At 38.5% G+C, this 20,568-nt stretch overlaps 1 protein-coding gene across 2 annotated transcripts in view; it reads right to left on the bottom strand.

The window, feature by feature from the left end:
* Positions 1 to 854: 854 nt before the first annotated feature.
* The window catches only part of LOC130912069 (formin-H), a 66,440-nt gene continuing 46,726 nt past the window's right edge, over positions 855 to 20,568 (bottom strand). Inside the window, exons 12-17 of one of the 2 annotated variants that reach the window (XM_057829864.1) lie at positions 18,912 to 19,064; positions 12,089 to 12,218; positions 11,977 to 12,009; positions 11,801 to 11,898; positions 6,158 to 6,241; positions 855 to 1,949 (exon numbers count right to left, since the gene is read on the bottom strand). In XM_057829864.1, the coding sequence (XP_057685847.1) occupies positions 1,848 to 1,949; positions 6,158 to 6,241; positions 11,801 to 11,898; positions 11,977 to 12,009; positions 12,089 to 12,218; positions 18,912 to 19,064 (600 nt within the window). In that variant the 3' untranslated portion in view covers positions 855 to 1,847. The remainder of the gene's footprint in view (positions 1,950 to 6,157; positions 6,242 to 11,800; positions 11,899 to 11,976; positions 12,010 to 12,088; positions 12,219 to 18,911; positions 19,065 to 20,568) is intronic. The other variant, XM_057829865.1, reaches the window with a different exon arrangement.

The following is a 20,568-nucleotide window of genomic DNA, read 5'->3' as shown; positions in this document are numbered from 1 at the left end:
GTAGGATTACCTACTTTTCCTACCTACACTCACTGTCTTGTGAAGTCTTATTTTTTACAAAAATATGAATAAAAATGGTTCGTGTGCTATTAGTTTAAGCAAACTGTTGATTCATGTGATTTAGATGAAGAGTGTACCATAATTTACAACCAATTTATGCAGTGATTTAAGAAATTCCAAATTGTTTAATTATGTCTTACTGGTAAGCCACATCCCAAAAACTTGCAATTAGGCATGTGCCGGTATAATATTCTGATGGTATGATAACATTAAGCCAAAATATCATGGTTTCACGGTATTCACAGCTCAACCTTATTACCATCAGAACAAAAATAATTGAATTACTTTCCATAAAAAGCATGCGTGTTTGACTCTTATCAACTTTACATTATACACACACTTTAACACAGACAGTTGCCAAAGAGAAAAAAACCAAATTTTTCCACCGCTAGACACACTGAACACACTGGAGTTAGGGTTGGAACGCTTGAATGTGGATCTTCAGCTCATCAACATCGGGTGGAAACCAGCAAGCTGTGGCGGCTAGCTTCAAACTGGCGTCGAGCACTGTGTCTAAACGTGACACATTTGTTGTCCTCCTCTGCCTTGCCCGTGACACTGAAGTGTCCTATCTTAAGTGAACTGCGATTGGGTCAAATATGCCTGCAACATCGAGCGTTTTCACCATTCACCGCAATGGCTATTTCCTCATTCAAAATAAGGGTGTCCATTGGCAACTTGCTGCAGAGGCCTTCGCTGCACCACAATGAGGAAGGGCAGAGACAGATGGGGAACACAATCAGACTCAGTCAAATGCATAAGAGAATTTTCTCCCAAAATATTTAGATGGGAAATATATTTATTCATACAGATTGAACTCCAATGATATCTATCTCAACACAACGCATTAATCCATACAATGGATTTAGTACAGTATTTTCTTTCCCAAAGTGCAAAATGGAGACCAAATATAAGGTAAAATTCCCCAAAATTGGAAAAATGCTTTTGCATGAATTTTACTACACAATTTCCTTCTTTCACACTAAGTCTTACAAAAGTGTGCAAATGTATTTATCCAACACTAGCTTTATTCTGTTTAGTCTTCACATACGTTGACATTAGGGATGGTCTGATCTGATTACGTGATCGGAAATCGGGCCGATCGTGCCATTATTCAGAGGATTGGAATCGGGTGAAAAGGATAGGGTTATTAACTAAAAAATATTTATTTTTCTGCCTCTCGCTCGTACATCGCCACAGCCTCTCACCCTCCTTCCTGCTAAGCAGTGCGACCAAACTGTCCAGATTGCGTTTGGCACTTAAAGCTAACAATGATTGACAGGTTTGTAGTTTGATTTTGCCAGAGAAGCTTGGTAGCTCAACGATCAAAGGTACAAATCTGTCAAACATAGCTAAATGTGCTGTGGCAACTCATTGTGTCAGTGAGAGGCTGTTCTCTGCAGATAATAAAGACAAATATTTTTCTACATCATTCTTGTTTAAGAAAAAAATAATTCACATTATGAAGGCGGGACAGTAACATGTTTGGAACTTTTGTTAAAAAAACAACTTTTTTTCTGGTATCGGATAGAGACTTGGATTTGGCAGATTGTCAAAATCAGGTGACTCGGACTCGGGTGACAAAATATGCGATCGGGACAGTCCTAATTGATATAAATAAAATCGGGCAATTCGCAAGACTACTTAAAAATACAAAATTTTGAAGAGGGGTGGTGGATGAAATGACAATCCAAGTCACTGAGGGGAAAATATGATAGACACCAAAGGGTTTATATTCTCATCCCATGTCACTCTCATTTCTAATTCACTCTAATGTACATTACCATCTACATAACATCAGCACGGGCTCTCTTGAAGTCATGAATGAATTGACAGATGAAGCCAAACAGCTCCAGAGAGTCCTGGTCAACTGCTTCTCCAAATTTTACCTTGGAAAAAGGGGAAAACAGATACATGGTTACTTGATCGGCTGCGCAAACAACCACTTGGAGCTAACATGATTACTTTATAAGTAGCGAGTACAATTTAGCCTTATTAGGGCAGCATTCTCTGGTTTGTTCATTGTCCTGTTTTGAGCCAGATCATCCAGCACTAGTAGATACTGTATTTAGGTTTATTTACCAGCTATTGTAATGAGGATGCAACCTAACTTGTCTGTTAACACTGGCCAAACGTAGTGACAATGCTCCAGTCATGAACCAATCATATTTTTCCTCACAGAGATGTCTCTATGTGAGATGTGAGTGCACCACATTGAAAGGTTATGAAAAGATCGGTTTTAGTTCGCTGCAAATGAAACCGTCAAATTCATGGTCACAGCAACGCTAACCACCCTCTTTCAACTGTGCTTGCCCACCAAATCCCAACACTAGGTCTAAAATGTCTCCTCGTGTGATGCAACAACATATACATTTGCATTAGGCATGAAAATATAGTCCACATATCCCCATGATTCCATGTACAGTACAATATGTGCATATGCAGAGCATCTGCATTTGTAGATATGGCACTAATACAGTTTGTATGCAAATATACACTACAGTAATATGTCAGTATATTTTTTTATCAAATTGCTTACAGAACATCCCAGTGCAAGGAGTCTCTGTGGTCTTTCATCCCATTTCCTTGCCTCAAACGTATTACAAGCACACAATGTTTTATACATTGAACATCTCGGCTCGTCAAGGTCATCATTAAACATTCTTTGCCCTCGTGAAAAAAACTGATTATTATTAAATAAAATAAGTCTTTTTTCTAGTCTGCAGCAGTCAGCTGCCTTCATTCTAATGGCCTTACGTTGGCTTTACATCATATTACATATGGCAGAAAACACTCAGGTGACTTGAAGTTCCGCTCTGAGACCCCCAATTTGGCCAAATTTCAAAATTGTCCTGTATGCATGTGTGGTACATCATTGGAAAGCTTAAAAACCCAATTTTCTCGGGGAAGAAAAAAAACAGGAGGGCATTTAAAAATAAATAAATAAATAAACAGCAAAACCCTAACTGGAAACTGGAATATGAAATAATAAAAATGCATTTATTCAGGACGACATGGCAAAATTACTCCATAATGGTCAAGACTGTCGACTTCACCTTTACTGTCGCACCTCCCGAATGATATTTTATGCCACCTAAGTCGGGCTTATGTCATTTCCCTTCCCCAGCTTCGGAGAATGTAAACAAACCGAGAGGCATGACAGCTAGCCAACACGCTAACCCGAGTGATGTTTCAAAGTCTTCGAAGCGGAAAATCACACATAATTAGCCCGGATCATTTCACATGACGACTGGGTTTGTCGATCGTCTTCGCTGATCGGCAACCCGCCTGGCGGAGGACAATTTCTAGCTCGTTCCCCTGCTACTACGGACAGGAGAGCTTGCCGGGGAAACAGCTGGACAATGACCGCCGAACAAACCGGCCGACGTCGGAGGAGCGTGTAGCTGCCAAATAGTCAACACGAATACGGCAAAATAATGCTTTACTACACGGCAAAGACGTAAACAGCGAGAGTCATACGAGAGCGGCTGCAGTTGTTGTGCAGCTAACATGTGTATGAGGCGAGATTTTTACATGCCCATCCATGATCAAACGTAAGTAGTCCTTTATTTAAAGACAGTTTGTAGTGTTTACTTTGTAATCGCTGAATTCGCGGCTATTTTAACACAAAGTTGCAATTTCTGCTCGGAAAATTTGACAGAACACCGGGCACATGAAGAGGGCAAAGAGCCGAGTATAGTGCTCTCCCGGCGGGGGGATGTGCGACAAGCCGCCGGTCGTCGGCCGAGGGGACAAGGAGCATGTCAGCCACAAAATGCAAGCCACCTACATATTAAAATGATCCCAGTATTTGACATAATACAAAACACGATGTTTACTCACTTCCTCGTAAGTCCCATGGTCCCACAGTAGTAGGGCTTGTTTGGCCAATATCCACTGGTGAATGGGAACCTTTTGAAACCCCCAAAAGGCGCACACACATCTTCCTCGTACAGCAAGATTTTTCTGCAGCCGTTTGGCTGGTGTGATGCAAAAAATAAACGTATTAATCCGCAAAATCAGCTGAATCCTTAGTCCTTCTCATATAGTATGTATAGTGAGGAGGACTCCCTCCTCCGTACACGTCACAGCGCCCTCTTCCTCAACGCAAGACCGAAACCGGAAGTCTGTCATTTTCGTAGCGCGGGATTAAAAAAATTGAATATATCGATCGCTTCTTCACACATCCAATTGGTCCATTTCTTTCAGAAGCATAAAATACCGAGATATTATCGCTCTTTTTGATCCAAAAACTCCATGTAGCATTGCCATACCAGACTCACCGCTGTTCCAGCGATTGAGTCTGGCGACCGTCCGGCAGATCAAATTCCGAGGGTGGAGCAAGCCACAGCAAACAGACAGCGGAGTGGACCAATCAGCGACGGGCAGACGTGACGTTGTTAAAGCGACGAGTAATTAGCGAGAGCGGAGAATGGAGAAGTTTATTCAACATGGCTAGCGCGAGCCATGTTGACTGTTGTCAATGACTTGTTTCGATGTGTTTTTGGTAATTTAAAACTGGTTTTACCGCGGATAGGAACATATTCTCGGCTCTCCCGTTTGCCATCTATGTTGTTGTAGAGACGACTTTCAGCGCGCAAGAGTGACGTTACTCGTTAAGACGTCACGCAAATAAACGAATCTGATTGGACGGTTGATTTTCGAGAGGCCCGTAATGGGCTGGGTCCCAGACTATTTCTCACAGTGTTTGAAAAATACAGCGAGAATAGTCTGGCTGTGCCAGGCAACATGTAGCATGTATCACCGAGTGTCAAGACACAGCTGTGAATGGCCACAGCTGGATTTTTAGGGGATATTATGGGTGAATCATGGTAATATAATAAGGGTCACAATGCAGAAATTGCAGACATCAAGGAGTGGTCTAGATTTTTATTTTCATATATTTACCCTTTTAAACATTTTTTTTCAATTTCTCTTTGTTTGGATCAATTATTTATGATCTAAAATATTGGGGAAAATGAGACAGTAACGGAAAAAATACAATTAATAGTTATGAGGTAGATATCCGTGACTTTTTTACAGACGCTAATTTTTTCATTTGACGTAATTTGTTTAAAAGTTTAAAATATGCGAGGGAATTTTTTAAAGTCGTTTTTTTTTTTTTAAACTAAATATTAGACATCAATTAATGATTCCAAGCTAAAATGACAGACATTTCGAATAATAAATACGATTACTTATCTTCTTTTGATGGCTAGGTTGAAACAAAAGCGGTTGCGCGACGTCTGTAAACAGGGGTTTCCAGAGTAAAACGGACAAATTAAAAATAGTTTGAGGATTATTGCGCCATGAATCTGTTGAAATAATTTTCTATCAAACACAACACTTCTTTTGGCTTGAAATACAGCAGTTTATTTTAAAGAGGGGTGCATGAGCAGAAACTGCTTTTTCAGCCTTGTCTGTGTTTTCCGCCATATATTACTTGAGAGAAGACGTTTATTGATTGATATATTTTTTTCTCCTATTGCTATTTGAGAGGGCAAATGGGGCAAAATCATTCCTGCCCGAGAAACAAACTTTTTTGTTAACAGCACAAGCGGATGTCTAGATAATAAACACATATCAATAGGATTATTCCAAGTTTAAATAAATTGGATGTCTATCAGTGTCAGTGGCTATATATATATATATATATACATTTTTTAAAAATCAACTTAAGAGTGTTATTGGGGTCCATGACATTAGGGAACAGTTTTCCATGGACTTTTGTATGCCAAATAGACGCAGAAAACATTTTTGAGTTTTTTGGTTTCTTTTTTTTTTTTTTTTTTTTTTTTTTTTTTTAAAACCAATCTGAACCAATTAGTTTGAGGTTCAATAAGCAGAGTCAGCTAAAAGGCTTAGAGTGATGTTAGCATTTTTCTGCAGCTACTTATTAGTCGAGAGCTACTCATCTAGGATTCATGCACTTTACTTAAATCAGTGAGCATGAAGAGGTGGGCCATTTCATTTTCATCTGGATTTTTTCTAATAAGCAGACAATGAGGATAGGTTATCGAAACAATAACAGCATAGATGATTAAGCAGCTCATCAATAAATCAAGGTGCTGAAATATGACTGTACATCCAAGATTACCAAAATGCAGGAATAGAGCGTCCTCATCTCCTCACAAGACTTAATCAAGTCCAAAAGATCTGCGTTGTATTTCTCCACTGCCACCTGCAGAATAAAGATATTGGAGAGCAGGTTAAGTACATTTTCAATCAGGCACTTTGTAATCACTAATTATCAGGGGTGAAAGTAGCTAGAATTTCTTGCCAGAACTCCATGACAAAGTTCGGTACAGAGCCCTTTTTGTTTTTTTCCGGGGGGGATTTCGGCTTAAACCTTCTAAAACCCCCAAAATTCAAAAACAGCTTTTGGCACAGTTATAAATCATGGACATCAAAATTACTTGACTGGACACATTTGGCATTCACTGTGCCCTGCCTGCCCGTAGTGACTCAGCTTCATTTATTAAATATCGTTTGGAATGAAACTCTCACACATGCTTTTGAGCACAATGCCGGACTTACATTCAAAAAGTAGGATTCTGGACCGCATACTAACAAGAAGGATTGTCTCAGGAGTGATTTGTTCGAGGATTCAAGGTAATTATTATATTTTTTGTACCATGCATGCATTTTGAAACGTTGTGAAAAAAATCAATTGAAAAAATTAGCCGCTCCATACTTTGCAATATTCCCGTAAAATAAATGCCCGGTTTTTGCTTTTAACCAAGAATCGAGACAGTTTTACGTCGATATCTATAAAGAATTCAGCTATTTAAGCATTTATTCACAAGAATTTTTAAAGGAAAAAGCCATTGTGGCAGCCCCCTTATCATAACAAAGAGCTAACAGACTAGTATCTTTCTTCTACATATTTACGTAAAGTAAATTCAAATTGTCCGTTTTTTTTTTTTTTTTTGCTTTTAACCAAGAATTGAGACTGTTTTACATCCATATCTATAAAGAATTCAGGGATTTAAGCATTTATTCACAAGAATTTCAACGTAAAAAGCTCTTTGTTGTGGACTTGTGATAAGTGGGCGCTACAGTGAATTTAAAGATGAGCAGCACATTCGCCATATTTACGTAAAAAAAAAAAAAATGCTACCTGCACAGTTTCTTTTGCTTTTAACCAAGACTCAAGACTGTTTTATGTCCATATCTAAATAGAATTCAGGGAGTTAAGCATTTATTCACAAGAATTTCAATGTAAAAAGCTCTACGTTGTCGACTTGTGGTAAGGCGGCACCACAGTGAACTAAGGATGAGCCGCACACGGTTGTTTTTTTTTTTTTGCTTTTAACATAGGAATTGAAAATGTTTGTCCATAGCTCTAAAGAATTCAGGGATTTAAGCATTTATTCACAAGAATTTTCAACGGAAAAAGCTCATTGTTTTGCTACGGCGGCCATGTTGGATTTTGTATCTCTAGATTTTATTTTAGACATTTCTGCGTCCATATTAAAAAACAATCAGCTTTTACATGTTTTATTTTATAGAATATTTCAATCTAATAACTTTCAGTGAAAAACCATGCTCCTACACCAACCCCCTACGCCGATGGCAACAAGCAAATCTTCGTCTACTTTGACCCCGTGCACCTTGGGAAGAACATCTACAGCAGCTTTCACAACAACGACTGTATGGTACTGCCCAGGTGTCCTGGGGCTGAAGTAAGTGGCCAGCATTTTTCACTTTATAAAAAAGATGACTCAAAACACCTAACTTTCTAACACAAACATGATTTTTAGGAGCCTGAGAGGATGAGGACAGCCCAATTCTCATGCCTTAAGGTGGTGGCCAGTTGGGAGGACTACAAGTCCGTCGAGGCCGGCTACAAGTTGACCCAGAAGGTGCTGGCGCGCTCTTCGATCGAATTGCAGAGCGTCGGGCTCATCATGGCGATCATCAACGCCAACACGGTCGCCGGGCTGAGGCTCCTCGCCTTGACCACCTGCAAGGAGGAAAACAGGGGCACGGAGACGGGACGGGCGGTCCTCAAGTGGCCATCTGTCCCCATGGCCCACATGGCGTCCTTCGGAATGTCGCTGTGGGACTCCCTGATGTGCAGGAAGCACAAGAGCACCTGTTGGAGTTCCTGGCGGTCCCTCTTCAACTGTTTTGGTGCGAACTTCTCCAAGGATGTGACTTCAGAAGTGAGGAAGAACAAGGCCTTAGAGTGGCCGACCGGCAGGAAAAGGAACAGAATCGAAGAGGGCAGAAACGAGACGGCGAGGAACAGGGACTTGTACAAGTTGAGGTGACAGGCATAGAAAAAGGTTATGTGGTTGCTTAAAGACGAGGCGCACATCCTAGTAACACCACATCAACTATTTGCACTGCCCAAATTGCAGGACTATCTCATACGCATTTTATATTTATGTTTATTTAGATTTCATACATGCACGTCACTTTTGAGATTTTAACTTATCCTGCACTGTAAAGGGATGCTCCACAATTTCATTGTATAACTGTATAATGATAATAAAGGGCTATTCTATTCTATCCTATAATAAGTTGTGATTGTATATAGAATTTATTAATAATCTATATACTAGGGCTGTCAAACAATAACATTTTTTAATCGAGTCAATTACAGCTTAAAAATTAATTAATCGTAATTAATCACAATTCAAACCATCTATAAAATATGCCATAGTTTTCTGTAAATTATTGTTGGAATGGAAAGATAAGACACAAGATGGATATATACATTCAACATATGGTACATAAGTACTGTATTTGTTTATTAAAACAATAAATCAACAAGATGGCATTAACATTATTAACATTCTGTTAAAGGGATCCATGGACAGAAAGACTTGTAGTTCTTAAAAGATAAATGTTAGTACAAGTTATAGAAATTTTATATTAAAACCCCTCTTAATGTTTTCGTTTTAATAAAATTTGTAAAATTTTCAATCAAAAAATAAACTAGTAGCCCGCCAGTGTTGACGTCAATAATTACACAATGCTCATGGGTGCTTAAGCCCATACAATCAGTCGCACCCAAGCGCCAGCAGAGGGCGACAAAACTCCAAAAACACACAAGTAACAAGTTGGCGTTGCACTGTGCTGTCATTTTAATATGTTTGAGCGGGGCATGTGCGTTAATTGCGTCAAATATTTTAACGTGATTAATTTTAAAAATTAATTACCGCCCGTTAACGCGATAATTTTGACAGCCCTACTATACACAAATTATTTCTAATTGATTCTGCATGTTTTCCTCAAGTATTAAGTTTCTGATGTTAAATTGAGTGATTTATTAGCTGTTGAAAACTTGCAGTAAATAGAAATTAAGTTGCTATTTTGGCCAAAGACTTATATGATATGTTAAATATTGCTATTGATCCTGAAAATATAGGTGATTATCTCTGCATTTGGTGATTTTTGTGCATCTAGTATAAAATCTGAGAATTTTATAGCCATTTGAAGTTTTGTTATACTTATATAAAAAAATAATTAATCAGGATTTTATAAGGGAACGACTTTGAATTTTTTGATGCCTCTGCTCATGGAGACACATATATGGCTAAGGTAGGTGACTGTTTTGGTTTTAGGTCGGTAGCAGCTTTAGTTTGGAAAATATTTGAATTTGAAGTTTTTGAAAATGGGCCCCTTAAGGATCGGCCCCATTTCCCGTGTCCTGTCAAGTATTATGAAGTCTATGTATAAATATAACACAATAAAACACAACGGGTTTCACACACAGTGGTTAGCACGTTCTCTCCACAGTATTGAGATCAAGGGTTCAATCCTGGGCTCCGGCCTTCTTGTGTGGAGTTTGCATGTTCTCCCCGTGCCTGTGTGGGTTTTCTCCAGGTACTCTGCCCCCCCCCCCCCCCCCCCCCCACATCCCAAAAACATGCATGGTAGGCTTATTGAAAACTCTCAATTGTCCCTAAGCTTAACTGTGTACGCGAATGGTTTTTCATCTCCTTGTGCCCTGCGATTGGCTTGCAACCGATTAAGGGTGTACCCCTCATACTGCCCATAGTTAGCTGGGATTGGCTCCAGCGCCCCGTGACCCTCGTGAGGATAGGCGGCTTGGGAAATGGATAAACGAATGAAAGGTTTCACACATGCATCAGGCTACTGCATTACACTGGAACAAGACATTTAAGATTGTATTTTTTCACTGATTTACAAAATTCCCTCATTTCTTCAAATCTAAAAGTAAAAGCTCAATTCGAACTATTCAACAACATAGGATGTACTTTAAAATATAAGATAATGTACAGTGGGGCAAATAAGTATTTAGTTAACCACCAATTGTGCAAGTTCTCCTACTTGAAAAGATTAGAGAGGCCTGTAATTGCCAACATGAGTAAACCTCAACCATGAGAGACAGAAAAAAACAGAAAATCCCATTGTTTGATTTTTAAAGAATTTATTATAAAATACCAGCAACAGTGTGTGAAAAGCTTGAGATGAACTTTTGGTATTGACCAAATACTTATTTTCCACCATGATTTGCAAATAAATTCTTTAAAAATCAAACAATGTGATTTTCTGTTGTTTTTTTTTTTCCCACATTCTGTCTCTCATGGTTGAGGTTTACCCATGTTGACGATTACAGGCCTCTCTAATATTTTCAAGTGGGAGAACTTGCACAATTAGTGGTTGACTAAATACTTATTTTCCCCACTGTATACATTGACTTTTTTTTTTTTTTTTTTTTTTTAAATATATATATATATAGATATAAGTAACATGCATTAACAAAAGATAAGCACAAATGACTTACATTATGCACAGTGAAATGGAATATATTTTAAAGATAAAGAACATTAACTTTTTTTTTAATAAGGAAATAAATAAGTAGCATGACATACATATTACATAAATGAACAAAAAATAAGTCCAAAGTGCACATTAACATGGAAGATGATCTGCACCTCCCAAATAAAAGTAAAATAAAATAAACCTCATCAATTCTTTGCTTTCTGTTAAAGATCTGATCAATTTACCATTGCATTGCCCTTTTAATTCAACAAGCTTTGTTTTTTTTTTTTTTGTTCCAAAAAAAACATGTGCATTTGAACCAATCAGAGCTAACTATCCATGCTGATCACATGTCAGTATGTCAGCCAATTGAAAGGGCAGTAGAGTCCAGTTTTTTATTTTTATTTTTATTTTTATTTTTTTTTTGCTGCCTGCATGTGCACAGAGACGCCACTTGTCAGATACAGAGAGACGCTGGGAAGAGCTACATAGAATAAATAAATGAATAATAAATAATTGGTGGAAACGGATTACGCGACACAAGAACTTTATTAGGCTTTTTGTTAACACTTGTGTACTGTATGTAAATCTCACATTAGAGGATTGTTGTTATTGGAGAAGCGTGTGTGGCAGCACGGCAGTTTTTTTTTTAAACATGGGGTTCTGACTGATGGTGTCATATTTCCAGGATAAGAGCAACGTTCCGCCTCATTCCGGAACCAAATCTCTTACCGCAACGGCGCTCTTTCACCCCTGCTAATTAGTCTCTCAAAAAATTCCAGTCTGTTTAGTACTGCATCCCGAATCTATACTGCACAGGTGGTGAATTAACCTCTAACAATTAAATAGGTTTTGTATGCCGGAGTACCGTAGATGCCACCTAGCTACCAACGCACCACTTCCTCTACCAAACGAATGCCTCTGGGCCACTGATGGAGCTGTCTGCTAATGAAAGTGACCATAATCAACTTATTACTATCAAGTGTTAATTGTACAGTACCTTAAGGTCTTTACTGAAGTGTGCATGATGTGCCCCAACATTTCTCTTCTTGAAGGTTTTTCCATATTGAATGACTTTCTGCAGTTCATTCTTCAGGACTAACGGAACACACATAATAATTTGGAAAGCGTTGAGGCCAACACACTTTGCAATCTTATGAAATAAAATTTACTCACCGTCTACCTCGGCAGTTAGGCCTTTGACAGAAGCTAAGACACAGAGAGGACGCTTTTGAATAGAACGAAATAATTTTCTTTCATCTTTGATCAAACATTGAGAAGTAAATACCTCCTGGGACCGCTTCAAATTCCGCCAACTCGTTGGTAAAGTTGGCCAAGCCCGGCTCACGCAACATGATCTGTTCCACAAGGGCATGGAGCAAGGTGAAAGTCCGCTCTCGACCGCGAAGCTGCGACAGCTGTGGAGCCACAACACATAATAACATTGAAATGACAGCAAGTGGAGTTAGAAATGTAGAACGTCAAATGTTTGTATGTGTACTGTATTCTTTAGAGTTCCTTGGGGTGAAGGCAATCGATGCAAAGATTCAAGTAACTCCTACAAGGTGATTTTTTTCCTCTTTTTTAAATACTCCAGCTAAGGCTTAAATAGAATTGTATTCATGGAAACAGACTGCCAGCAGAAAAACTTGAACATTTTATTTCTTGCAAAATAAGAATATGCTAGACAAGCAATAGGAGAAATATGCTTTTCGTCGAAAGAATGTACCATTAATACATCACTTATTGTACCACATTGAAAAGAGGAGAATGTTGTCTAGTTCTATAATGAGACGTCATACAATCTAAAAAGAAAGGAATGCTCATTTTGAAAGCCAATTTCCCCTCAGGTCATATAGGTCTTGGCAAATCTTAAAAGTTGTCAGGAGGGCAAATTATTTATTTAATTTCATTTTAATGTACACTAGATTGTTATATGTTACAAATCAGAATCAAAACAAATTTATTTATATAGCCAGTTACAAAACCCGAAAGGTCCCTCAAAGTGCTTCACAACAAAACATGGCTCAAGATGAATAAAAGGCAGGAAAATATTACACAACGACATTAAGAAAAAAAAAAAGGAACAAAGACAACACATCGCAAAAAAAGTCCAGCAAATAAAACAATAAAACCGATAAAATCCAAAAACATTAAAAACCCTGAAGCAAATAAAACCAGGCAATCCTAATCTCTGAAAAAGGCGAGTCTAAAAAGGTGTGTTTTTAACCGAGACTTAAAAAGACCAAGATACCTAGTAGTGTGGATTTCAGGGGGAAGGCTATTCCACAGCCTGGGGGCAGCAACCGCAAAAGACTGGTCTCCCCACTGTTAAAGTTTTGACCTCGGAACATGTACAAGAAGCTGGCCGGTCAAGCGAAGAGTCCTGCCAGAGTTACGGAAGGTTAAAGTTTCCGATAAATATAATGGAGCCTGGCCATTAATAGAATTAAAAACAAACAGTAAAGTCTGAAATCAATTCTAAAATGGACTGGAAGCCAGTGGAGTGATGATAGCACGGGGGTAATTTGCTCACGTCTAGGTGCCCCGGTTAAAAATCGAGCAGCAGCATTTTGAACAAGTTGCAGACGAAAAAATGGAGGACTTGGGGAGGCCAACATATTCACATGTTATACACTTTTTCACTTATACACATATTGAGATTGGATCTGCTGAGATTTTCAATATGACACTTCCTGCAGAATTCTCTCTTTGTTGTGCCAAGTCATAAAAACTGGTCACTTACTCATTTTTGCCACGGGCCGCATCGTAGTTCTGCCAACTAGAGATGCCCCGATTTATCGACTACCATATTTTTCGGATTATAAGTCGCACCTGAGTACAAGTCGCACCAGCCATAACATGCCCAACGAAGAGGAAAAAAACATATATAAGTCGCACTGGAGTATAAGTCGCATTTTTGGGGGAAATATACTTGAAAAAATCCAACACATAGAACAGATATGTCATCTTGAAAGGCAATTTAATATAAAAATTCAATAGAGAACAACATGCTGAATAAGTGTATACAGAATGGTGTTACATGATGCATGAACAACGGAATGCGAATATACCGTTCTTACCAGGACGCTACGGCTCCATCCTGGCTATACGGCGAGCTAAACTCCCAAATGACGATGCTGGATGTCCGTATAATTTGCTGAATCAATTTCGTCCTCGATACCAAACAGGTTCGCATCAACGAAAATAAATGATAATTAGGTGCTATTACAGCAATGACACAAACGATTAGCATGTGTTCGCTAGCATTAGCACATCGTTCAAACAACCACACAACTGGCTCTAAGTGTCGGATCGCGGGTGGAAAACACACAACAACAACAGAAAAGGTGATACACACAGGTGTTGCCTCTGTTGAGATATTTTAAAAGCATAAACAATGAACGTAGGTTCGCAGCCGTGTCTCTCTCTCTCTCTCTCTCTCTCTTGCCCACTTGCTCAGAGACGCTATGTAGCTGTCACTCTTCTTCTGGCGCGGGCTTGAAAGCGCCACAAACTAAAAGCATGCACGCATGCAAGCATTGAACACACATTGCCAAAGGCAAAATGCGAACGTGGCCATAGCTATTAAGAGTTATTCAGATAACTAGAGCATAAAGCACATGCTAACAAGTTTACCAAACCATCAGTGTCACTCCAAAACACTAAAATAACATGTGAAATGATATCAAAATGTGCTAATAATTTCACACATAAGTCGCTCCTGAGTATAAGTCGCACCCCCAGCCAAACTATGAAAAAAACTGCGACTTATAGTCCAAAAAATAGTAATTGACAACTAACCGATTAATTATCAATTAATTGACAATTATTTTTTTGAGAGTCGATGCAACATTTAGAGAATAGTCCAAATCATAATTAAATATATTAAATATTTTAAATATTTAAATATCTATCAATCCATCTACCGCTTACCCTTGTCAGGGTCACGGGTTGCTGGAGCCTATCACGGCTGACACCCTAAACATGTTGCCAGTCAGTCGTAGGGCACACACAGAAACAGACACTCATTCGCACTCACAACCACACCACCCCTGAGTGGGAAGATTTTTTTTTTTGTTTTTTAAATTATTGAAATATATATATTAAAAGCTTCAATTATAAAAAAATATATATAACTTTTAAAAACAAAAAAAGGGATACAGTAAATATTATCTTTATTTTTTTTTTTAAATAAAAAAAAGAAAAAGCATATATTTATTTTTTTTAAGAGAAAAAAAGCTGAAAATATTCTCTGGTTTCTGGAGCAAGAAACATGACATAGGGGCACACATTTTCATTTGCCTTACACCAAATGATGTAGTGGTCCAGATCTGTCCCCTGGGCAGTGAGTTTGACACCTGTGCTCTACTGTATTGCATACTTTGTCTTTTTTACTCAAGTATCTGTAACTTCACTTAAATACAGACTATAATGCTGCCTTCACATGCTCTGGGAAAGATGAACCTTACCACACTGGTCTCCAAACTATTCCACATAGGGCCGCAGTGGGTGCAGGATTTCACTCCAACACAAGACCACACCTTTTCACTAATCTGGTGTTTTTATAAGTGTAATCAGATGATTGCAGTCAGGTGTTGCTTGTTTTAGTAGAAACCATATTGGTTAAAAGGTCTGTGCTTGATCGGTATGAACAAAAACCTGTTGTCAAGTCCGACCCTTCCTAAAAAGCCGTGTTCAAAGCAAGCTAGGCGCTAATGACGCACAGCTGCACCACTACCGTAGCGTCTCTCTCGCTTTTTGATGACGTAATTGCTGCATGAATTCCGATTTGAGAGACTGGACAGTGCAGACCGCCGCGAAAGTCTGGAAAAATGTGGCCCAGATCGGATTTGAACCACATACGAAAGTGACCCAGATCGGATTTGAAATGGTCCAGTTCTATGCGACTTGCCACGTTCAGACCGTCAAGTTAATGCCTCACTCGAGTCGGAAAAACATGAAAAAATCGGATTCGTGCATTAAGACCTGTAGTATGAACGTAGCCGAAGTATCCTTGAGCAAGATACTGAACCCTACGCTGCTCCTGGTGCCGCGTCACCAGTAAGTAGATGAGGAGACAGTGTAAAGTGCCTTGAGGGCCTTAAAAGGTGGAAAGGCGCTATACAAGTGTAACACCATAGCACCACAAACGGTGCTGCTAACTTAGACTGCATTGCACTGTGTTGCACATATAGTATTTCAGTCTCAGCAAGCTATGTATATTTACTAACTTAGAGCCTTAGAGTATATATCTTCTAGGGGTGTAACGGTACACAAAAATCTCGGTTCGGTACGTACCTCGGTTTTGAGGTCACGGTTCGGTTCATTTTCGGTACAGTAAGAAAACAAAATGCAAAATATAAATGTGCTAGTTGTTTATTACACACTTTTGTGCTTTCAACAATAGGAACATTAGCCAATACAAAGCTAGAATTCTGCTCAAAAAGTAGCGGGTATTTAAAGATAATCCAACAACAATTAGCCTTTCAGACCCCGCGTATTGGTCAGCTTTCTTTCTGAAAGAAAGAAGAAAAAAGAAGTCCTGTGCTAAAGAGAAAAGCAATCCCAATGACAAAGATTTTAACATGTATTTTACAAATGAAATGCCTCAATGAAACATTTTTTTTCTTATGAGTGGTTTTCAAAAGCTTTATTGGTGGATTTTCTCAAGTTAAAGCGCCACACAGAAATTAATACATTTAATTGTGTAAACAGGATGTGTGTATTATTCTTATTATTTAATTACATGTGTTTTAGCTCATTTCAATTTATTTTTTTTAAATGGGCTATTATTTATTTTATTATGTGTTTATATTTTACAAATGTGATGTATTATTCATTTATATTGTATATTTTATGTTGTATAACTTTAGTTCCTATGTGAATATTAGTTCCTACTTGTTTTGTTGTGGTAGGAGGGTTTTGTATTGAACACGGGGCCGTGTTGGTTATTATTATAGCAGAGAAGACAGCAGTAAATCAACAAAGACAAGTCAACTGTGCACCGATCTACCACTCAAGAGATCTGATGGACTCAAAAAGTAGGTTACGATTGCATATTAGTTTGAAAATCGACCGGATCGAGTGACTTCCGGCCCGATCCTAGCTACCGGTAGTAATAGTGACGCAGGCGGGCCGCGTCTCGCGTCAAATAATAAACTCTGCCGTTCTTTTCGCGTGCGTTGCGTTGAGCCGCCTCTGGGACGCATCTAACACTCGGCCACACTGCGACTGGTGTGCATTGGCTGATTGACTGGAACGCCCGCGTTTCACTGCGTTCTCGCGGCGGACACGTTGTCGCGCCGTTGACATTTCTGGGTTATACTGTCCTACCGTGTTGGTCCTCATTATAGCAGAGAAGATGGAGTACATATAATCTACATAAAGAAACTGTAACCCGATCGACTCACAGCCTCGAAAAGTAAGGGTTATATTACGTCAGAAACTCGTTCGGTACGAGTCCGTTCCAAGCCGAGCACCACGTACCGAAACGGTTCAATACTATTACATGTACCGTTACATCCTTAAAATCTTCCTACAGTATTTATTTATTTTATATTAATTAAATACATATGTTTATGCTGGAGTGCCACGTCAAATTTCTTTGTTCACAATGTTCATTTCATTGCGGAAAATGACATTAAAGACCTATTCTATTCTAAAGTAACATAATAACAATAATAATAAAATAACTAGGGCTGTCAAAATTATCGCGTTAACGCGCGGTAATTAATTTTTTAAATTAATCACGTTAAAATATTTGACGCAATTAACGCACATGTCCCGCTCAGACAGTATTCTGCCTTTTGGTAAGTTTTACAGCAAGGTTTTTTTTGCTGTCTAACAGCAAACTCTTGTGGTCACTTTGCGACATGGTTTATTGCTTTCTTGCCAGTTCAACATGGCTGCACGACGTCTCGGGCTGACGCCTACGTTGTAATGTTGTGCTTATATGATCCTTGGACAAGATTTGTCCGTAAGTACGGTTGTTGTAAAGAATGTACATATTATGTTAGTAAGCGAAATGTTATATTTTTTGTATGAGACGCTTTTTGTTTATGTTTAGTGAACCTGTATAGTGTGCTAAGCTAACGTTGTTGCTAATGCAATTCTTGTGTACTTTTTTTTTTGTAGTTTCACTACGGTCTAAAGAGGACAATGGTTTGAGGCCATTTTATTAATAAATCAGATGAAAAAGGAAGAAGTCTGATTGCTTGTGTACTTTTTTTTTTTGTAGTTTCACGACGGTCTAAAGAGGACAATGGTTTGAGGCCATTTTATTAATAAATCAGATGAAAAAGGAAGAAGTCTGATTATTAAGGCGTCGTTCACGAGCTGTCTAGCTTTGGAAAAAGTAGACGCTTCGGAGTGAGGACAGCATAGACAGATTTAAATGACAGTAGAGTGAAATGCCCACTACAGTCCTTATGTACCGTATGTTGAATGTTTATATCCATCTTGTGTCTTATCTTTCCATTCCAACAAATTATTTTACAGAATATATATATAATTTACAGAAAAATAAGGCATATTTTATAGATGGTTTGAATTGTGATTAATTGCAATTAATTACGATTAATTAATTTTTAAGCTGTATTTAACTCGATTAAAAATTTTAATCGTTTGACAGCCCTAAACATAATTTTTTTTTTTTTCAATCCCAGTTCTCCATTAGAAAATACGACATGACAAGTTCAAATGCAATTTTTGACTCGACAAGTGGTATTTACCATAACGACGACGTCACATGAAGGCAGCATAAGTACTTTTGCCACTAAACCTTATCCTTTATTTATATGTCTTGTTTTGCTCTCCCTGTGCAATTAATGTGCCGTTGATATATTTGTTTCTTAAAATACTGTATTTGATGATGTGCTAATCAATGCTATGCTGTGATACCCTATGCGATGCAATGGAGTGACTACCTGTGTAAATGCTCAAATCGTTCATGAGATTGAGTTACAAATTTATGTAAAATAAGCATCAGGGACTTAAAAAGAACTTAAACGGCCATGGCAGAAAGGCCAAAAGTGGGAATGGATAGAAACCCTACTGTTTATGTCAATGAGCGGCGGCTTATTAGTCATCCGGAGTTAGCAGAGTCTTACTTTAGCTAAGGATGAGAGGCGGAATCCCTTGGCCTTTTCCTTTCCGGCGTTCTCGTTGAGGTAATTGCCGATGGCCAGCAGGTATTCCAGCAAAGAAACGAATGACTTGCAGGTGTGAAGTTGTTTGCACATTGCAATCTTCTGGCCAATCAGCTGGAAGGCAAACAAGAGTCTGAATTTATTTTATTTCGCCTGAATTAATTCACCCACAGACCAAACATGCTTTGAATTTAAGTAACAAGGCTGGCGGAAATAACTCTGGGCTATAATATTTTTGTTTGTTTTTCATTTAAAACGCCTCATCATTCAACCCAGTGAGATGAATAATCAGGCCTGTGTTGTTGGGGGAGACGATTGTTTGGTATGTAACCGTGTCAAGTGCTAATATCCCTGCGGAAAAACAGAATCTCTCTGTTAAACAAGCTCAAGGCAGAAGTGAAAGTAGGGCTATTTTAGATTTAACAGTGAGCTGATAGAGGAAAAGAAATGGATGAGTGCATTCTAGTCATTGACATAGACTCTGCAACACCTGGGAACTACATGCCACTACCATGTTGAAACTATCATTTTCCACAAACAAAAACTTCTTACAATCTGCTTATCAGGCATTAAAAATAATGAGAAGTTGGGGGTTTAACACGTTTTACAACACTTAGGCAGGCTTAGGATGTGAAGTCAAATGTGTTATGCTGACAGAGAAAGCTTCCACCTTCTGGTGAAACAACTCATACATCAACATCACAATATTCTCACTTCGGATTTGTTTCGCACAAATCGAAGTCCTAGTTGCTTTCAGAGGAAGCAACTCAGACTTGAATAATTCTTAATAATAAATAGTGTTATACAGGAAGACAAAGGCATTGCATTGAGCGCGAAGAGCATGAATAGATCCAAGTGAAGGAAAGCAAGGAGGCAGGGCTGGAGACAGCAACTAAAAATGTTTATGTTGAAAAATACTGAAAAGTAGAATTTTTTTCCTTTTACTTTTGGCATTTCCAGGTCACTCTCTGTACATTGGTCCCTTCCTCTTGATTTCCGGTACACTTTTTGCACTTGTGAGTTGAAAATCAATAAGACTAAATGAAAACATTTTTGTCAAAGTTGAATGTGCCATTATAAGTGAATGTGGCCATTGAAAGTGTATGGGGAAGTTTTGGTCAAATTCAAATAACTGGATTAGATATTGTGCACCTTGATTTTGTGAATATATTTAAAGTGTGAATAACAGTACGTGAAAACTGCTGGACAAGAAGCTTTTTTTTTTAAAATTTGAAGTATTTTTGGCAAGTTGTGACCGGCGTGAGTCGGTCAAAGCGTGTAGCCTGTGTGGCGTGCCGAAAAAGTGGAAAGAAAGGAAAACAATTTTATATATGGAGAGCTTTGCTTTGCGAAGCATCATGTCAGTCCCCTGACAGCAACAATGAACTAACCAGGACGAAAAGAATGCTGAGAATTTAAAAATCAAACAATGTGATTTTCTGTTTTTTTTTTCCCACCTTCTGTCTCTCATGGTTGAGGTTTACCCATGTTGACAATTACAGGCCTCGCTAATCTTTTCAAGTAGGAGAACTTGCACAATTGGTGGTTAACTAAATACATATTTGCTCCACTGTATAAATACATCTTGACACTGTCCTTGTTCAATCCTCAGTTCAAT

This window comes from Corythoichthys intestinalis, chromosome 2, assembly GCF_030265065.1.
Source record: "Corythoichthys intestinalis isolate RoL2023-P3 chromosome 2, ASM3026506v1, whole genome shotgun sequence".
In the NCBI taxonomy this organism is placed as follows: Eukaryota; Metazoa; Chordata; class Actinopteri; order Syngnathiformes; family Syngnathidae; genus Corythoichthys; species Corythoichthys intestinalis.
This window is presented reverse-complemented; position numbering and strand designations above follow the sequence as displayed.